The sequence below is a fragment of the Mchenga conophoros genome, linkage group LG5, assembly GCF_057382185.1.
Source record: "Mchenga conophoros isolate Kocher_MC1m ecotype Shallow Benthic linkage group LG5, M_conophoros_male_GT1.1, whole genome shotgun sequence".
In the NCBI taxonomy this organism is placed as follows: Eukaryota; Metazoa; Chordata; class Actinopteri; order Cichliformes; family Cichlidae; genus Mchenga; species Mchenga conophoros.
In genome coordinates, this window is record NC_140530.1 from 5,700,264 (window position 1) to 5,721,171 (window position 20,908).

At 41.1% G+C, this 20,908-nt stretch overlaps 1 protein-coding gene and 1 long non-coding RNA gene across 8 annotated transcripts; one reads left to right on the plus strand and one right to left on the minus strand.

Moving 5' to 3' along the window:
• Positions 1-100: 100 nt before the first annotated feature.
• On the minus strand, positions 101-6,538 carry LOC146573638 (uncharacterized). 5 transcript variants are annotated; one of them, XR_014892406.1, is made up of 10 exons: positions 6,462-6,538; positions 6,195-6,290; positions 4,477-5,313; positions 4,252-4,353; positions 3,903-3,939; positions 2,422-3,811; positions 1,973-2,078; positions 1,645-1,767; positions 1,353-1,508; positions 101-1,195 (listed from the first exon to the last, which is right to left on the minus strand). It is a non-coding gene; the product is annotated as an uncharacterized LOC146573638 (long non-coding RNA). The 5 variants fall into 5 exon arrangements; XR_014892404.1 differs by having other exon boundaries at positions 2,422-4,353; positions 4,477-5,144; positions 5,295-5,313; XR_014892403.1 differs by having other exon boundaries at positions 2,422-4,353; positions 4,477-4,851; positions 5,022-5,313.
• A 37-nt stretch (positions 6,539-6,575) lies between these two features.
• Positions 6,576-20,831, plus strand: cfap57 (cilia and flagella associated protein 57). Of its 3 annotated transcripts, none has more exons than XM_085272911.1 (21): positions 6,576-6,828; positions 6,974-7,287; positions 7,380-7,633; positions 8,168-8,342; positions 8,417-8,569; positions 10,040-10,179; positions 10,316-10,481; positions 10,761-10,874; positions 10,955-11,167; positions 11,310-11,483; positions 11,686-11,847; positions 14,906-15,061; positions 15,225-15,318; positions 15,402-15,592; positions 15,676-15,849; positions 15,989-16,147; positions 18,030-18,173; positions 18,450-18,566; positions 19,141-19,275; positions 19,363-19,506; positions 19,666-20,831. In XM_085272911.1, exons 1-21 carry the CDS (start codon positions 6,672-6,674, stop codon positions 19,837-19,839), a joined length of 3,510 nt encoding a protein of 1,169 aa, XP_085129037.1. In that variant the 5' UTR covers positions 6,576-6,671; the 3' UTR covers positions 19,840-20,831. The 3 variants fall into 3 exon arrangements, with proteins under 3 accessions (XP_085129037.1, XP_085129038.1, XP_085129039.1); XM_085272912.1 differs by having other exon boundaries at positions 10,073-10,179; XM_085272913.1 differs by lacking the exon at positions 6,576-6,828 and having other exon boundaries at positions 7,162-7,287; positions 7,400-7,633.
• The last annotated feature ends 77 nt before the right edge of the window (positions 20,832-20,908 follow it).

Genomic DNA, 20,908 nt, shown 5'->3' on the forward strand with positions numbered 1-20,908 from the left:
ATGCCTCCGTGTTGGGAGATAATGTGGGATCATTAGCCACTTTGTATCTAACTGTGTTGACATGGTCATCTGCGACTATTAAGCAATAAATAAAAATTTGGATAGAAAATGTATTTCTGCTCAACTTACTCAAGTTCCTCTTACTCACTTTTTGAACACAACACAGTCTTCATCAGCATTACTAATCACCTGACAAATTGTACAGAGCTAATGCCACTGGTTGTCTTCTAGCTGCTGACAACACATCCTTATCCTGCCACATCTTAAAGCTGTATCTCATGAGCGCACTATTTAATCTGGAATTCACCATCTTTACCTCTTCTACTGAAATCATTTTAAATATTTCTTGTAACATCAACTATTAGTAGCCTACATACAATCATAGACTGTATAACAAAAACAAGCTATCAACTTATTTTGGCAAACTTTATTTTCTAAGAAGTAAATAATACTCACCATACCACTTTTGATTAAAAGGGAATAAGATTTTTCATTCAGGCTCATATTTATTGTGCTCTCAAGTAACAGTGGTGAGTGATGCACAAGTTAACTGTTGAGTATGAGAACAAAATTTGGTGAATAAAATGCACTCTGCTAAATTTTTTTACATTTCACTATTTAAAGGATTTTGTAGCCTACTCTAAAACTAACCAACAACCTGGTCAGTGACATAATTTTTAACGCAGTTTAAAAAAAATAACTGGAAGGTCAACAGAAATGAAACAACTAGAGGTGGGCGGATCGATCCAAATATGGATAGTATGGATAACAACTCTAGCATTGGTATCGGATCGATACTAGCACGATTGGATCAATACTTTGCTTTTTAAGTTCAGCATGTAGCCCGCTGAACTGTGTTAATTATTTCTCTGGAAAAAATAATCCTCAAACATGCACTATGAAAAATGTCCGAACATTTTTGTGTGCTTTAGAGACAGAACATTTTACATTTGAGGTCTCCGAAAACCCAGTTTCAAAACACACGAAAAGCTGTTGAAATTTCCAGGCAAGTATATACATGTTAAATGACAAGATATAGTGTTCAAATAGCATCAATTAAAAACTTCAGGTTTTTTATTTCTATATGACAATTTTTCGTGATTAAACAATAAGAACAAGTAGTCTGATGTCCTGTAATCATTACATTGTAATCACAGTCCCCTCTGTGCATCCTCTGACATGCCAAAAAGGGAGGCTGTAAAAAGAACAAAACCAATAAATACGAGTAAAGTAACAAAATAACTCACCTTATAAACACAAGGATTTAGGATCCTTTAGCATCTGCTGTTATTTTCAATCAATTCATCCAAAAAAATAAAATAAATACATAAATAAATAATAGATGTGCTTACAGTCTGAGGAGATTGTCCCCAACACCACAGATCGCACTCACAACACTGTCCAGTGATGCTGCATTTCCCTGCAAACGATCATCTCCTCCTCTCTCAGGCACCTCACAGCCATCACCTTCTCAAAGACCTTTCTCTTTGTCTGGAGGTCAGCAGCAGCTACAGTTTATCAACATCAGAAGGGAAAACATAATAGCATATTATCATTCAAGAACAGAACATCCAACTGCTGCTCAGATACTGGGAATTTGTTTAAACAGGATACATTTGAAATATTTATAAATGAAGAGCTTACATTCACTTGTGCTCTGCCAGGGCCAAATGTCGGTCTGGACACAATTTGCTTTGTTGGTTCAGCAAGCTTGGTTCTTCTCATCTAAGATGACCTTGTGAATTCTTTGTCGCCTCTTGTTGCTATCTGTAAATAATCATAAAAAAGGCACACCTTCACATAATGTATATATTTAGATTAGAATCCACACTCTTCAATTTGTTTGCTAGAACATGCATCACATCCAGCTAAAACAAACCTGGATAAGATTTTATTCTGTTTACAAAGTAGCCGTACATGCACCAAACTGCAAAAGTATCAAACGGCCCATTTCAAAGAAACAGGGACATACCACTTTGTCTTTGTTTGGAAAGATTTTGTTTGCACTCTGATGATGGCGACAAACTCCTCTATTCGTGCCTGCAACGCTCCAAGGCTGCCATCGGTTTGATCAGTTTCTAAGTGAGAGGAATATTAATAAGAATACAGGATGAGTATAATACATAAAACTGATCACTCACATTCAGCAATCAGTCTTTGAAGCAGAATTTCCAGAGCTAGACTTTCCCTTTAAGGGGGGCGGTACTTTTCACACAAATGTCATAAGTGTATTGTTTCATTTAAGTGGCTGAGACATAACTCCATGTGCCTTTCCAAGAATACTGTAGAAAAGCTGTACTACGTGTGCTATATAGGGTTTGAAATTATCACCAACCAAATGCAGGAAATCTAAACTACTATAACGCACACAAAGTTAACAACGCAGCGTATGCTGTACAGTGTAGCAAGCAATGCTCAGACCTTTACATTGGAGAGACCAAACAGCCACTTCATAAGCACATGGCACAACATAGAAGAGCCAAATCCAGGGGCCAAGACTCGGCTGTCCATCTCCATCTAAAGGACAAAGGTCACTCTTTTGAGGATGCCAACATTCACATTTTGGACAGAGAGGACAGATGGTCTTAAAGAGGAGTGAAAGAAGCCATTTATGTCCACTGTGAATGACCATCTTTGAACAGAGGCGGTGGTTTACAACACCAACTGTCTGCCATCTATAATCCAGTTTTGAGATCCTTCCCAGACGCCTTAAAGCCCACTCACATCCTGGGCCATCTGACTTCAATAAATAACATAATACGGTGGGGCTAGGTTTCACAATGGGTTCACCCAAAACCTTGGCTGATTGGGACCTACAACTGTTTTCACATCTTGGCTAATGATAGTGGATAAATGATGATAGAGGATAAATAGGGGGTCCATGTCCCTCTTGAGGGGACACTCCCATAGGGCTTAAAATCTGGGACTCTCCACCATTTGACCTTAGAACTGAAGAAGCTTTTCAGATGAGAAAAGATGAGATGAACATCTTCAGGGAAACTTAAAGTCCAGAGGCTTTTCTTTCCAAGCTCCTTAGACTTCGATGACCTGGATGACTGAGAACCTTCACAGACAGACTACCAAGTGTGATGCAGAGAGAATGAAAATAATACCATAAAAGAACATAATAACTCTCTTTGTTCAGCCTAATGTTACTCTACAGTTCTGTTGTACATCAGTGAGGTGTATGGACTGAACTACAGTGCAGTCTGTTATCATTGACTTGACAGATATTGATTATAAGACATCTGTAGCCTTCATGCGCTGCATTATCATGAGACAACAAGTACGTTGGTGTTCAGGTTTATAAAACCATCTTGTACAACAGCATTTCAATCCAGGTACAATCCCATTTGATCAAATGCAACAACTCTGCCACAAATTCTGCTTTTACAAGCCTTATGTTTCATTGTTGACACTGTCAGAAAGATATTAACTCTACCTTTAGTTCATTAATGAGGCCATGGTGGGTCCTATCATTGTATAGGTGTGCATTATATTGAGAGTCACCTTCAGCCCAGTTCTGCACATCAACCACCTATTGCTGTAGTGTGTTGTCATCCACATTTAGGCTCTCCACTTGTTCTCTAAGGATCCTCTGATCTAATAATACATTAATAAATGTCATTCACTTTGACATTTTTAGAGTACTGGTGCTTTTCCCCATTACCACACACATCAAAATTAGTGTTGAAAAACTTACCTTTAGATATCTCTGGCTCAAAGTGCAGCCCAGCTGCTTCACTTTCCTTTTGTTCCACCCCAAAGTCAGGTGGGTCAGCATGTCTGTTCACCCTGCATTTTAGTTAGTCTACAAATAATAATTAATCAGCAGGAAACTAAGTGGAATCTCACACACAGACACATTAGGACCACATTAGGCCACAGCAGGTGCAGCTCACCATTGAGAGGCAGCTGGCATTGAGAGGTTATAACGGCCTGTAGGACGGATAAGTTTAAGTTAATAAATTAAGTAACAGGTTAAGGTCAACAGCACCTACGCCACCAAGGAGCCCACAAGTATGTATGCCTGGCATGTATGTATGTCAGTACTAAGCAAAATATTTTGACCTAGTTTTATCTTTTTTTTCATGTTGCTTTCAAATCAGTCTGGTAAATCCAAATGACCTTTGATAGGTGCATATACCGTGGGCCAAGGGTAATTCCAAACAAGATAGCAATGCACAGTATGCACTAAAACCTGTAAACACGTCTATTGTGTATGTATTGTGTGACAAAAGGGCCACTTACCATTTATGGTTACAAGAGCCACTATTGCGCCAGGTGAACCCTCAACGTTACCTGCTGTGCAGCCACACACATCATCTGGCCTTTGCACAGGCAACAGCCGCACTAACATTAAAACACACAATATATATAAAAAGAATTGGAAGTCCACTGATACACAATAAATATACAATAACAGCACCCACTCATAGTGCATAGTAAGGAATGTATAGGACTTAAAAACTGTACCTATTTGCTGGTGAAACTCTGATGAAGGCTGCAAAAACCCTCCTGTTACTGCCTCTCTGTTGTGCAGGACAAAGCGTGTGTGAACTGCAATATCACAGTGGGCACAAAGGAATGGAAGAGGCAGTCAGTCCAGGCACCTCACAACAACTTGTTTGCCACACTGACACACACTGTGTGGCTGTGGAGCCAGAGGAGCTAACATATTGTCAATAAGACAAGGCCTGGCCTCTTTCTACTTTTGCAAGGACACCATGTTTCTGATTTCCCAGTGAGTAGCAGCCAACTCAGACGACGTCTCACAAGTCACAGCTGCATCCTCTTCTCCATCCTCCAACAACTGAAGGAGCTGCTGACGAAGCAACTCAGTTCCAGGCACTAACAGAAAAAAAACATTAAGAAATAAAGAAACTGCCACAAAGTGAACTAAATACTCTAGGCAGTGTGGCTTAGGTTGGAACAATGACCTTGTCCAGCTATGCCGTGGCTTTGGTGAGAGAAGCTTTGGTGCAGAAACTGATGAGTCAGTAAGATAACTAAATCAGTACCTAAGACTGAAGCTCCTTGAATGAGTTACTTCAATATGGCAGGGTGAAATGTCACTTTGATGCACCACCAGAAAACATGGATCAGGTAACCTGCATACCTGCACTTTAAAGAAACTGGAGAACCTGAAGGACACATGAACACTTCGAACAATCCACAGCTATGACAAGTGCACAGAAATCTGCAGTAACTCCACATTTAAACATGTTCAGTTGCTTCATTCAACAACCTGTCTTTAGATGAGTGACTGTGACAGCATGAAACTTTTTTCTCACCTTCCTTTTTACTCCAAACCTGGAAGCACACACGACACAGGAAATATAATCAGATCTCTGACAGTGAAGACAAATAAACGATCTCGACTTAGCTCTGCTAATAATGACTCAGAGAAACAAAAATGTACATGTGTGTGTGCAGATTATTTATACACTTATTCACAAAAAAGATTACATTTGTTCATTTTTCATTCACCAGTTCACTAAACCAGTCTTGGCTACATAAAAATGCACAATAAAGCAAAACTGGAGAAACCAATAGACACTTTTAATCCTTCTCTTATATGGTAAATGGACTGGTTCTTATATAGCGCTTTTCTACTCTTCTGAGCACTCAAAGCGCTTTACACAACTTGTGCATTCACCCATTCACACCCATTCGCACAAGCACATTGTTCTAAGTGTTCTAAGTGCTTTCTAAGAAGCATTCACACACATTCATACTCCGATGGATGCATTGAAAAGCAATTTGGGGTTAATATCTTGCCCAAGGATATTTGGCATGCAGACTAGGGGAAGCCAGGAAACCTGGCAACCTTCCTATCAGTAGATGACCTGCTGTGCTACAGCCACCCCTATATATGTTCTCATTTTATTTTTACCTATAAACTGAAGCACAAGCGTAAAGACACACAGACATTTGAATCTGTCTGAATGTAAAGATCTTATCTCTCAGTCTCTTTTCTTCTTGAGTTTCTAACAAAAAAATGTATTGATTTGCTGTAATTACACTGTAACATTACTTTTTCATTGTGAATTTCAGCCTCCTTTTTCACATTTCTGCTGCTATTCTTATGCAATCAGACTGTCACAGATTTCATGTTCCTCATTTGTTACCAGCTAGAGTTGGTATTAATTAATTAGGTTGGTTCTCAGGAAGCTATGGTGTTAAATCCTTACCTCCCTGCTTTATATTTTGCTGCATATTTCGTATACAGCACCTCCTTCTGAACGAAAAGGGATTGTTACAACAACGAATCCAGAAAGAAAAAAATCCTAAAACAATAGAGGCAATATCCTTGTTAGAACTGGCCGATTTATTTATGTCCTCTTTTATGGACATTTGTTTTTGTTCTAGGGATTGAAAGATTCTATGGGCTCAAATATTTATGACCACAATTTGAGCCCATATCGAATCCGTATCGTCGATACCACTCTGAATTTTACCTGGTATCGGATCGGAAAGGAAATCAGTGGTATGCACATCACTAGAAACAACGGTCCGGAAACACCTTACGAGTTCTCGTGGTCTCGCGGGATTTCCCAGCGTTGCCTAGCGACGTGACTCTGGAAGTGTTTGTTATGCGCAGAGACACTCTTCAGTTTTCAAGTCTGCTGCTGCTGGCATATTATTATTTTTTTAAGTGACATCTAAAAATGTCTTTTGTAGTTGCTCAGTCCCATTTCATTTTCGGTGTACGGACTGGTGTGAGGAACAATTTGTGTTTCTTTGACGAGCAAACCGTCGTCTTCCCCAGCGGAAACAGCTGCGTGTGTTTCAACACTGTCCAACGATGGCAGCGGTTCATTTCAGGTGCGCTCATTTTTAGATGTCTAAGTCATAACTAACTAACATAAGTAACCTAAATTTCTACCCTGGTGGTGCTCTTGATACAAGTACGAAAGTTGTTTTTTTTAGTATTTAACAGCATTTATTTCTGTTGGTGTCGTCTCTCCAGGCTCAGAGAGAAGTCAGGGAATGCGTGCTATGACCATCAGCTCCAACAGACGCTACCTGGCAGTGTCAGATTATGGAGAGAGAGCCACCGTCACTGTGTTTGACCTGCAGCATGAGCAGGGCAGAAAGAGAAAAGTTTTGAGTGCAGGAGACATGTCTGTTCAAGAGTTTATCTGCATTGCTTTCTCTCCTGATTCCAAGTACCTGATAGGCCTGACAGGGAGCCCCGAGTGGATGCTGATCCTCTGGCTTTGGGAGAAACACAAACTCCTGGCAACACTGAAGACAACAAACACAAATAATCCTGTCACCCAGGTGAGTCATCTGTGCTGCATCAGTGAAGCTTGTATAAATGCAGGCATACACATGCTGAACACGTTATTATTATAGTAACTGTTTCTCATCAGGTCAGCTTCAACCCTTACAGCAACACACAGCTCTGTGTGAGCGGAACCGGTGTTTTCAAGCTGTTCCGCTACTCAGAGGGGGCCCTGAAACCAAGCAGTGTTGCAAAGGTTGAGTCCATCAATTTCCTGTGCCACACCTGGGTGTCAGAGCACAGGGTGATCGCTGGCACAGACACTGGCAGACTGCTGGTGTTTGAGTCTGGAGACCTGCGAAGAGAGATCAGCATGACTTGTGTGCAGGGCCAGCCTGCCAGGTGAGAAAGCTGGACCACATGAACTGGTGCTATTTTACATGAAGCAGCCTCTGTAACTCATCTCCACCCCATGCTGTTCCTGCCATTTTTGACCCAATCAGGGTCAAGTCCATAATCATAATGGTGAATAATCTGACCTCAAAACCAACTAATTTTATTGAATTCTGTCGGTTGTACCCCAAAAATATCTAGCATAGAGCTTTTCATGGCTACCAAAAGCACCTGCTAAACTGGGCAGATGGGCAAATATAAATGATTCCTGGTGTCTAACTTCATTGTTGTCCAACAAATACACGCCGATGGATTAAATAAAGACTTTAAATGTCTGAGCAGCTAGTATCACTCATAACGTGTGGCAATGATTTAAAAAAGTAGTGGAAAAATTGGCAGACATGTTAAAACATGGAATGGAAATGCGTATAACAAATGATAACCAGCTGATCTCAGACCAGATGAATGGGTTCACTGTGGTCACTGCAGCGATCCATCTTTGATGAGTGATGTTCTTGCTTATACCCGCTTCACTCTGCACAGGCAGGTGGAGGTAAAGAAGATCAAAGATGCTAATGTGAATGAAGGTCCCTCTGTCCCTTCCATCACAGCAATCCTGTCCTACTCCAAAGGCTTTGCATGCTCTAGAGGTCCTGGCACCGTTTTTCTGTTTGAGCAGACAGATGAGAATGGTTACAGAAAGACCAGGGAGATAAAGGTAAATGTTCAAGCTTTATTTCAGAAAAGGTGGAAAGTGAAGTCTTTGTGTGCACATGGGTATGCTTGTGTCAGATCCCTCTAGATGCATACTGCAGCGGTGTGACCTTGGCAGAATACCAGCAGATTGACACCATATGCATCAGTCCAGCAGAGGAGACTTTGGCCATCAGCACAAACCGAGGACAGCTGTACAGTGTCAGCCTGTCCTCTGTGGACATGAACAAGGTGCTCTGCAGTTACACCTACCAGCACCACCAATGACGGGGTTCATCATTTGTATAAGTGAAATTACTGCATCAACTGTCCTAGCTGGTATTTTATTTTCTTCCACATGCCCCCATCAATTCAGATTATGTAGAGCTGTTTGCTACATCCATTCTCACACTGACCTCCTCTGTACTTGAAACATTACTATAGTAGCTGGTCGGCAGTCAGAAATACATACATATTATTTTGCTGTTTTACTTTTTCTTCTATGTATGATCTCACTTCCTGTTGGGTCTGTGTTTCCACAAGCCCCGCTAATTCTAGAGACTTATTCATCATGAAGAAAACAAGACAGTCGATCGATCAAACACTTGCGCAAGGGAGGCCTGTGTCCACCACGAATATGACCTCTACCACGACCTCCCTTGCTGCCCTTTTTATTGAGACACAGTTCACACAAAACACGTCAGAACAAAGCCACGCCCCCTTGGTTCTGAGACAAAGCATTTGTATGTATATGTGTGAACTTCTGTAAGAAAGTGTGTGTGTGTGTGTGTGTGTGTGTGTGTGTCAGACCTCCTGCTGACCAAAGGGTCGTAAACCCAGGAAGCTTACAAAAAAAGAAACAGATCTTTCAGATAGGATGTATCTACAATAAAACCTCCCCGAGCACAGAGTGGTTGGAGAGGTGGTCAGGATCAAAGGAATGGCTTTGATCCTACTGCTTGAACTAAGACTGTACAAATTTAAGAAACACAATGGCAACATTCAACAATTAGACTTAACACTTCCTCTTCTTTTTTTTGGTGGATCAATTGTGCTAATTTCCAGTTGGATATTTTTAACAGTCTTTATATGCTGTAGCAAAGAAAACAGTAGCGAAGTCTTGTGAATGAAAAGAAAAAGGTCAATCCAAGAAACATGGAAAACAGTTCAAATAATCCAGCAAAAAATAATTTTGTCTTTATTTGCAGCTCCATATTTTTATTCATGGACTTTGTTAGAGTAGTTGTCTTATACTAGGCCTCGATACATCCCCTCAGTTCATTTTTTATCTGAAACAAGCTTCTCTGCCTTTAAGTTAGTTCTCTAAGGTAACCTTTTTACAGATATTTCCTCTCTTTGACATCATCTAGAGTAGATGTGGCCCACATGAGGTCAGTGGTAGATTAGGATTTAAATGTAAAGACATTGCACCCTTTGATAAACTCCCCATCAGAATTGATTTGAGAATATAGGCTGAACTCAATTCTGATGTAGCATGGCCCTCCACAACAGTGCCAGTTTCTCATGTGGCCCCTTGAAAAGTTAATTGCCCATCCATTCTCTAGAGAAAAAGGGTAAAAAAAAATTTTGTTGTTGTTTTCTCCTTCTCTTCCTTCATTGTCTTCTTTCTGTTGTCTACCTCCACTCTCTTTTTTTTCTCCACTTGTTTAAGGCATCAGAGTTCTCTTTAGATGTTTAAAGTTATCTTTGCAACTCCATTAGGAGGATAAACTACACTTTGAGTTCCTGTCCCAGTCCTTCCACTCCAGCTCCATCACTGGTTTGTCCATCTGCATACGCAAGCCCCTCGTAGCCACCTGCTCTCTGGACCGCTCTGTCCGCATCTGGAACTACGAGACAAAGTAAAACACATACACACAATTCCTTTTATAGATATATATCAATCAGTTTTCGTCAGGTTGATACAATATAAAACTGCATAACAGAATGACATGTCGTCTTTCTGAGCTCTTGCTGTTCTCTCTGTTTTGTCTCTAGAGTGTTGGAGCTGTGCAAGGAGTTCCAGGAGGAGGCGTACAGCGTGGCACTACATCCCACAGGCCTCTTCATCCTTGTGGGGTTTTCAGACAGACTCAGGCTGATGAACCTGCTTATTGATGACATCCGCACCTTCAAGGAGTTCACTGTGCGCAGCTGTAGAGAGGTAGAGGTTGCTTTGCATTTGTGTTTGCAGTAAATCTGAACAGCCAATACTGAAATAATCAGAGTATTACTAAATTCAAGGGTGAAATGATTGATCTTTACCCCCTTCTGTTGTGTCTCATCCAGCTGTGTTCTGTAAATCCGTAAATACTGAATCCTGGGTTAGCGTTTTCAGCATTTACTGCGATATCTGATAATTCATCTTAAAGTGGAGCATTATCACATTTTCCACTCAAAACTTTTGCGCTTGGACTCTGTCTTTGTCTCCTTCACTTTTCAGTGTGCTTTTAGCAATGGTGGCCACATGTTTGCAGCTGTCAATGGAAACATCATTCAAATCTATTCTGTCACCTCTTTTGACAATATCCTTAATCTGAAGGGCCACAATGGAAAGGTGAGTCAGCTGGAGTATGTGTTACAGAGGAGTCCCAGTGCTTATTTGTCATTCTTATTTACTGGTATTTCAATTAACAGGTGTGTCGGATTGAATGGAGCCTGGACGACAGCCGGGTCGTGTCTTGTGGGGTGGATGGGGCAGTGTACGAGTGGAACACGCAGAGTGGCAAGCGGGAGTCAGAAAGCGTCCTAAAGTCCTGTAGTTATACAGGTGTGGCCTTCTCCTCAGACTGTAAGACCATCCTGGCTGTGGGAACAGACCTCACTCTGAAGGAGATCCAAGACTGTCAGGTTAGCAAGCACAGCTGACTCCTGGATTTGTTCTTTTAAGTTGCTGCAAATCAACAAAACATCTCAAGCAGCAGCAATGTTGTTTTTTCTTTCTTTTTTTTGTTTAAAAAAAACTGGGTTTATTGTTATATCCTATCCACAGGTACTGAGGGAGGTTCCAGCTGATGAGACAGCTCACACTGCTCTTGCAGTGTCCCATTCTGGTAGAGTGGTCTTCACCGGGACCTCCAGTGGGACTGTAAGGGCCATTAAATACCCATTACCTATCCAGAAGGAATGGATGACATACCAGGCTCACTCTGGGCCTGTCACCAAGGTGAGCAGAAGCACTGATTTGCTCTGATTGAGATTTGCACTGATCAGAATACTTTATTGATCCCTAGGGGAAATTATGTGTATTAATGTGATGTGAGATTGATATACACACAATCTCACATCGTGTATGAAAAAATCGATTGACTATGATGCTGATCATTCAGACGCAAAGAGTCCACCCACTAAAACATGTGTGTCCTCAGATGGTGATCACGTATGATGATCAGTTCCTGCTGACAGTGTCTGAAGACGGCTGTCTGCTGATTTGGAAAATCATCGATAAGGAAGGCAGAGGTCTAAAGAGCAACAAACACATAGTCCACACGGAAGAGATCCTTATCACCAAGTCAGACCTGGAGGAGAAGGTGAGTAAGTGCATAGTGTGACACCCCCCTGTTGGTCTTGTTCCTAAAGCATTGTAAGTTCTTGATCCTGGACCATCAGTGCAAGTGGTCAGTTATGTGTTTGTAATGTTATAGCTTTGGAACATCACTCAGTGCAACACTCAGTGCATCATGGGAAGTCTCCAGCAGCCTAGGCCTATTTCAGCATAACTAAGGATTCAGGGTCACCTGATCCAGCCCTAACTATATGTATCCTATGTATGTGTATATTTCATCTAAAAGAAAAGTTTTAAGCCTGATCGTAAAAGTAGACAGGGTCTCTGAAAGCTGAAGCCTCTGCCCCCCAGTCTACTTCTACTTCCTAGAAGGAACAATCCTTAGTGCTGTACTGCATGTGAGGTTTGCCAGATGAAGCCTCCCCATACATGGCTAGCGCATCCATCCATGCATACTTACATACACACACGTAGATACAGAGGTGGCAAAAGTACAGATATTTCGTACTTAAGTACAGATACTAGTATCAAAAAAGCCTGTTTTAAAAATGTGAGGAGTAGAATGTAAAGATATTTGATTAAAATGTAGGGAGTAAAAGTAAACAGCTGTCAGAAAAATACCTACTCAAGTAAAGTATAGATACCTGAAAATTCTTTTCAAGTACAGTAACAAAGTATTTGTACTTTGTCATGTTGTTCAGTAATAACATGCGCCGTTAAAATTGGGCGCTCTTCCTTCCTTTTTAGTTTCAAAACACGAAGGGTGTTTGTTTCACTTTAAGGTTGGATTAAGAATTACTGTGTGAGGAACGGTTTCACTTTTGACTAGGGAAATAATATGCTTACTTTTGGGTTTATGAGAATTGAATTACAGTGAGAAGGGGATCTTCTGAATGCGCAGGTTGTTTGCTACTGTGAGACAGTGGAGAGAACTTACGAAGTTACCTTCTTTCACCAATTAAGAGTGGAAGATCTCGTAACATTCTGGTGGAGATGCCGGGGTAAAAAGAGTGAGTTCGGACGAGGAAGTCCGAGAAAAGGACACCTTGAGTTGAGCAAGGTGTTTAACTGACTCAGGATTTCAGAGAATCGAGTCAGCTGTGATCTTGAGTTCTGATGGTAAATTGATTTTAAAGGAAAATCAATGTTTACTATGATGAAGTAATTCTGATGATATTACTAGATGTGCTGTGATACCAGTGAAGAATAAGTTGTGTACATGAGGATACACAATTGTGTTGAAGATTACTGGACCCGGCGAGGTCCATTTGATGAAGTTCTTGGGCAGATAAATGACAAACAGTTCTTCAAGTGTGTGGAGAATTTAAAAAGAAAAAACTGAACTTGCAGGTTCTCCGTACTGTGTGGACTTATATCAGAGTTATAAGTCCAAAGGTTATGCCCTGGAGGCCAAGAGTTGTGTTTAAAGAAGAACATGACTTAGAAAAGGACATTTAAGGTCACATTTTGTCTAAGATGGGGAGAATTGTCCCATATGTGTTTATTTCTCTTCTCTTTTAAGAGGACAGACGCAGTTACTGAGTGTTGTCTACTTCCTCTTTCTGATTCTTGAAAGCATGTTTGATAAAATACTCTTAGGAAAGCGTATTTTGAGTGATTCTAAGTGTGTGAATGTTGTGAGTACTCGATTTGAATGATTCTGTGTGATTTGTACAAAATAATAAATAACTAATAAAAACTCATAGGCGAGTGTGTGAACAGAGGAAGTCTGAGAGAGAAGTGTGTGCGTAGGCAAACTGCAGAGTGTGTGCGTGGAATAAGGGTGTATTGTTTTTACATCAAGATTTAGTAGAACTAAAGTAGAACGTCACAAACAAACAGATAAAAAAAGTAAAATAAAGAGAGAAAATAACTGACAATTACATTAATGAATAGAAAACACACATACACAAAGTGCCATATGTGAAAATTATTTTAGGAAAGAATCAGAAGTTCTATGTCTGCTTATAGCTATTAAAAATGTACGATTAACTGTGACTAATGTCTGGAACCTATTTTAATCTGTATTTGACGCCATGGGGGGGGGGCGTGTACCCCACTGCTTTAGAAGTGTCCACAACATGTATTTTGGTCAGAAGACATATGTTGATGTTTTCTCCGGGCTGTTAATAAACTCATCGTTTGATTGCACTTTTCTGGGGCTTCCGTGGTTTGTGACACTGCTCTACATTGATCGATTTCGCGACAGCTTTGGTGGAGGATGCGGGCACCATCAGTCACCCTCAGAGCACAAATCTTGAGCTTGGGGATATCCTGAATCCTGACATCATCAGTGACTGTTCCCACGATGACAGTGATTTTGTTCTCACGGCCGGGAAGCTTCATCTTACGGATCAGGCGGGAGACAGCAATGTTGGTTCTGCTCATGAACAGCCTCTGTTGGTTTGGATGTTCCCAGCTCTGTACATACGACCATTTTCGGCTTCTTATGATGCCCCAGCAACCAGGACCAAGCTAAGGTCCTGGTTGCTGGGGCAGCATCTCAGCAGAGACCTCACTCTCACCACTAATCCTGGTCTTTCGGGGACCTTGAGGTGTTCCCAAACCAGATGTAACTTCTCCAGCATCTCTCTTCAGCCTTTCTCTCTTTAGTACATGCCTGAAACACCTCGTTTAGGAGGCCTCCTGGTCAGATGCCTGAACCACCTGAGCTCACTTCTTTTGATGTGATGAAGTAGTGGCTCTACTTGGACTTCCTCCTACATGAACAGGCTCCTCACCGAGCCTTTGGAGGAAGCTCATTTGCACTGCTTGTATCCATGGTCTTCAACCACTACACACAACTTGTGGCTGTAGGTCAGGGTGGGAATGTAGGTGAGCCAGTAAATCGACAGCCTCGCTTTCACACGAAGCAGAGTCTGGGGTTCACATTACTGCAGACGCTACAGCAATCTGCTCTTTCCAAGTAGTATGAGGTACACTTCATGTGTTTATGTGTCTGGTTTAAGTTATTTATGTACGACACTTTAGAAGAAAGCTAAAAGAATTGCAACAAGGTGACAACTGTCATGTTATGGTTAAAAGAAGAGGTATTGAATGTATGTTCCTGCGTCTACTTTCAGACCCAGCACATGCTGGAGATGAAGATGCGGCTGGAGGAGCTGCAGATGGAGAATGAGTACCAGCTCCGCCTGAAGGACATGAACTACAACGAGAAGCTCAGAGAGCTGTCTGACAACTTTGTCCAGCAGATAGAATCTCTGAAAACATCCCAACAGGTGTGCCTCTGTTACACGAGAGCTCAGCTTCACATAGATTTACAACTTAAAGGTCAAAATGTCTTCCCAAGACTAGCAATCATCAGTGGGTGACTTTTGACGTTGATTAATTGAGTCAGTAGCTGCTGCCCTTGATGAATCAAGTATCCTGCTTTTACTGCAGGCCATGAAGACAGAGATGGAAAAGCAGGAATGTGAGAATCAGCAGAATTCTGCAGAGCTTATTATGAAGCATTCGAAAGAACTGAAGGATTTAGGTAACAGGAGAACAGGATCAGCACAATCTGTTATCTTTATTTTTGTAAGTGTTTGGTGTTCATACTCTTTTAATCACACACAGAGCTATCATACAGCCAGAAGCTGATTGTGGAGCACGAGAAGTACCAGGATCTTCAGCAAAAACATCAAAGAATGCAGGAAGACTATGAGAAGCAGCTCAAGTCTGCAGAGGACAGAAAAATCCAAGCGGTGGAGGAGCTCACAAAGATGTACGAGGCCAAGCTACAGGAGAAGGCCGAGCTCCTCGCTCAGGTTAGTAATAAGGAGCAGGAAGAGGAGGTGGTGGTAAGTTAAATGGTGCAGCAGTTGAATGAAACCGGTAATCTTTCGTTTAGTGTCAGGAGGACACCGAACAGAAGATTAGTGTTTTTAAAGCAATCATAAAGCAGGCTGAAGAGGACGAGGAGAGGAAGATTCTCGAGATCCAGACCAATTATGAGAAGAAAATGAAAACTGAGAAACAGACCAATACAAATCTGAAGGGAAAAAATAGCATCATGGCACAAAAGGTGAACAAAGCTTCTGTTATTCACTGAATGTTTGGTTCTGTTGCAGAGCATCAGCTCTGTCTCCTGTCTGTCTGCTCACATCAGCTGCTGTTCTCTGTGTGTCTTCTCTTTGGTTGGTTGGACGCTGGTGTGTTCACAGTTCATCAGTCTACAGAAGCAGGTTGATGACAGGAGCACTGATATAAACAAACTGAAGCAAGAGCGGCAGAGGCTGCTTGGGCTGATCCACTCCCTGGAGAGTGACATTGAAGACCTGAAGAGGCAGATCTCTGGACATGAAAAGACCAGTCAGGACAAGGTGACCAAGATCAGAGCTGTCATTTCCTGTCAACCAAACGTCCACTTAGCAGAATTTTAAACAGTTTTACATTTTGAAGCCTCGACGTTACACATATGGAGTCAGAAGTGACGACATTCATTAACTTATCATTTAACACTAGCTTTAACTCCATAAAGCATAAAGTGACATTTTAATGATGAGTTTTGACACCCAGCTGATAGAAACAAATAAGATTTGGGGACTTCTCGCCCCCTCGAGTTCCTGCTCTTTGTTGTGCTCAGCAGTGTTGGTCAAGTTACTTGAAAAAAGTAATCAGTAACTAATTACTGATTACTTCCCCAAAAAAGTAATCCTGTTACTTTACTGATTATTTATTTTCAAAAGTAATTAATTACTTAGTTACTTAGTTACTTTTTAAAAACACGATTTACAACCTGAAGAGGTGATAAAGCGATAGATCTTTCAGCCCAATTCTACTTTTTCTGCATAATCCATCATACAAAATGTAATCAAATGGAAAAGTCTCTTTTTAAAACTTGTTTTATCAGTTTTAATCTTTTAACTTTATGCATCAAGCAAAAATTTAATTATATGCAACATTCTCTGAGTTGAATAAATTAGTTTAACATTTAAACCTATTTTCTACACATTCCAGCTCATATAATAAAATATTTTTTGTGTTTACACTCAGTCTTTCAAATAGATGCAAGTAAAACACAGCAGAACATAAATAAAGTCAAAGACTCAGCGGTCCTGTTGCTCTATTTTCACCTGTAAAGCAGGACTGGGGGTAGGCGGAGGTTTACCCTGGTGCAGGTGTGCCGCGGTCAGTGGAAGAATCAGCGAGTTTCTCTGTGAGTTTCCCATTACGGCGTTGCGCACTCGGTGCTTGCTTGGAAGTTTAGGGGTTTTTTTCGCTGTAAGAAGAAGTTTTCTTCCCACGCACGATGGACACTAATGTTTTTGTCACTTTTTATGGAATCAAACTCAAAGTAAGGTCAGTACTTCCACGCTTTAAACGCTGCACGCTCATACTCTCTCCCACAATCGATATGTGATCCACTGTTGATCTGCACACAGCTGTTGTCACTAACGGCGCACTCGCTTACGTCACTGTCGTGAGACATTCTCGCAAAAAATCACGGTTTTAGTAACGCAGTAACGCAGCGTTCCTACGGGAAAGTAACGGTAATCTAATTACCATTTTTGCAATAGTAATCCCTTACTTTACTCGTTACTTGAAAAAAGTAATCAGATTACAGTAACGCGTGTTACTGCCCATCTCTGGTGCTCAGTGCTCACTTATTTGTTCCTCAAGTTTTTCTGCTTCTTTGTACTTTCCTTCATGACCATCCTGACAGCTTCACAGATCTCCCTCCAGGAATTTGCTGACATTTATGAGTCATTATAGATGAGATGATGATTGCGTTGAAAAATAGCCAGAAATACACAGGACGAACAGGCCAGTCACAACAGCTGTGGGCTGCGTTGATATGTCTTCTGGTTCTACAAAGGAGTGCGTCAGGTTATGTTGTAGGTTTATTGAAGGGTGTCAGAGGGGTTGCAGTTGTGATGCAGGTGCAGTGTAGATTTCTCAGCGAAGCTTAAGTGCTGTGTTACTGTGCATACATTTATGGGAATATGAGCATATTATAAGCATATAAGTATAATATAAGCATATTTTAAAGCGCTGGGTTACTGAAAGACAGACAAGTTTTCCTACAATGCACTTCAACTCTGAGCTCTTCTCTACATTAGCTGTAAAATTGTACTGTCTAATTGAGTTTGACTACATGACATATGGAGACTGATCTGGACCAGATTCTCTTGACATTGTTCAGAATTCATGTATGAAAACCTTTGAACTCTAAAACCGTTCAACCTGTTCATGTTCTCACAGGATCACATTATCTCGTGCTTGAAGAGAAAGAATCAGGAACTGGAGAAGTTAAAGTTTGTTCTTGAATTCCAGCTGAATGAGTTAAAGCAGAAAACTGAGCCTCTGCAACATGACATCAATGTGAAGAAGGAGCGGATCAGTCAGGTATGTGAAAGATGGAAAAGCTTAGCACTGTGTTAACACATGGTTAGAAAACATATGTGGAGACTGTTGAATACATAAATGTAGATGATTCATAAGGGTTCCTGTACATTTTCTTGCCATTTGAATAGTGTTGAGTTAAAAAGTTAGACAGAAATAAAGTTTGCTGTGCTCGGTTGACCTTGTTTTAATTGATCTGATAGGACTGCATTAGCAGTCAAGTTAAAACAGTGTCAACACTACCAGTTACAGTGTCGTGCTATTTCTCGTGTTCGGCAGCTGGAGGAAGAGCTGATACAAACCGACAAGAGCAATGCTCAGCTGAAGCTCACCGTCTCTGAGCTGAAGCTCAAACTGAAGACCAGAGACAAAGAGATGTGCAAAGAGAGTCAGAAGGTCAGTAAACAAACAACGCTTCCTTTTTAAAGTAAAGAGGCAAAACTACATAATCTGTGTCATTGTGCAAATAATTGTGGACCTAACTCTTTTGAGAAAGAAGTGGCATTCAGAGAATCTTGAATTGAAGTCTAATGGAGAAATCTGCAAAGAAAACTTTTTAAACCCACTGGGCCAGAATCAAAATCAGCAACTCTTTTTTTTTTAAATCAGATTTGAGGTACTGCTAACATTAATGCCAAGTGGCAAGATTAGGTCCTAGAAGGACTTTGGCTCCACCCAAAAGCTCTTGCTTACAAGTGGCAGCCAATCAGAGGAAATGTAGGGTGGCGGAAACTAAAACCTGTTTCAGACACAAGGTGAACAGCTGCATGAAGGCCAAGTATAAGGTAAATGATGATTGTTTTTAACTGTGAATCTACTGGGCTACATGTACTGTAGTAAAATCGAGGAATAAAAATATGAAGCTGGAAGTGAGCAGAATAGATCCTCTTTAAGCTTTGAGGATAAAAGTGTAATAAAAATCATTCCTTTTTTAATATAAGAATGGGCTTCTCTTGTTTTTTGTTGTCAGGTCAAAGATTTGGAGACGCATCTCCAGCGATTGAAATCAGACCTGCACAACTGTGTTGGCTTCATCCAGGAGCCTAAAACTCTGAAGGACAACATACAGATGATATACGCTCGATATGTCCAGCAGACTGAAAGGGTAAGTGTGCTAAGAAATACCCCAAGAGCTGCCTGGATGCTGGGAGGGCTTGAAATCAAACTGTCAAGTGTATGTCCCGTTTGAAAGGTGGAGAGAACCAATGCAGATGATACTGTTCAGAAGGCGCTGCGTCACCAGTGTGATCGACAGGAGAGGACAGTAAATGGCCTCAAAATGAGGCTGGTCAAATCTGCAGAGGAGCACGAAAAGGTCTACACCAAAATCATGAAGGTTAGTCATTACCCAGATCACAACAGTACATTGGCATTAGTCATTAACAATGCAACTCTGAAGTCTTAACATATCCTGTATGACAGAGTGTGAAAGTGTAATGTGGAGTAAAGACCTGCTGAATTGATAGTTATCTAGCCACGACTTTGGACTTTGCAGGAAAACATGACTCTGATTGCTGAAATCAACGAGCTGCGGAAGGAGCTGCATTTGGCCAGGACTCAGGCTAAAGACGTCAGAGCTCAGCTGGCTCTCTTAAAGAAGCCCAAGAAGTCACAGCCCATCTTAGAAGAAGCAGCCTACCAGGAGCCCAAACAGCTAGGAGTCAGCTGATCGTCTTTTACCTCAGCAATAGCTCTGCAACTAACACACAGCAGCAGATACACATGAAAATCATATAAGAAGAAAGTTGTTAGTAAGATTGTTGTATTCACTTTGATAATGAACGTGTGGATTTGTATGTTACCATAGCAATTTACTGCAGAAAACAATCACATTGATAAAGGTTTGATCACTGACCAGTGAACCTGTTCTCATTTCCAGGAAGTCAAATACTGATGTTTAGCCAAAGACGCTGGTGTCTCCAATGTATACAAAAGATGTCCTTTAGCAGTGGCCCTGTGTAGTGAGGCGAGTCTTATTCCTCATGTCACAACTGCAATATATATATATCATTTTCATTTTTAACCTAAACATGTAGTTCTAGTGTCTAAACCAGAGAAAATAAAAACAAAATTGAATGTTGAGTGAAAGGACACAAACCAATATCTCCAGGTTCTTGTCATTCCTACCATCCTACCTACTTGTGTGCTCTTTAAAACAGGTATCATAAACATCAGCTTTATAGCAGCCATGCAGATATTGTTTCTAAAATAATTTCTTAACCATCTATAGATCTGCTGCAGCCTCACAGTAACCATCCACATGTTCAGATGGTTTACAAATCTTCATTTCTCTGCACTTTGCAACTTCTCCCCTCCTATTGGTGAGCGCTTAAGAAATTATTTGTGACGTGCGACAGAAAAGCTGATCAGCTGATCATTGATCAGTTTCATGATTGAAGTAGCAACAGGAGAGGGAGAGGAGAAGAGGCAGCTGTCCAGCGTAAAGATGCATTCTAGGCTAAGTATGGGAGAAATCTCATTCCTTTTCATCTCAGTACCGTGATGAAATTGCTTTCAGGACCGTTGCCCAAGCAAGGGGGAGGGTGCATCTGACCTCGGCTGTAATTGGTCCAGCCCAGAGTTGATTAACCAGTTGTCCAGTCCACCACCTTTCATTGTTCATACCGTTACAAACAACATTGCCCCATAAAAACGAAAAATCACCGGTGGGCTGATGGCCAGTCCAGCTGTGTGAGGTTGTATTGTACTAGTCGGTCGATGTTTGACATCAGTCGTCT

Coding starts and splice junctions, on each gene's coding strand:
- cfap57 (XM_085272911.1), top strand. CDS start 6,672: ATGTCTTTTGTAGTTGCTCAGTCCCATTTCATTTTCGGTGTACGGACT. Junction 10,180..10,315: donor ATCTGGAACTACGAGACAAA/GTAAAACACATA, acceptor TTTTGTCTCTAG/AGTGTTGGAGCTGTGCAAGG. Junction 15,319..15,401: donor GAAAGAACTGAAGGATTTAG/GTAACAGGAGAA, acceptor AATCACACACAG/AGCTATCATACAGCCAGAAG.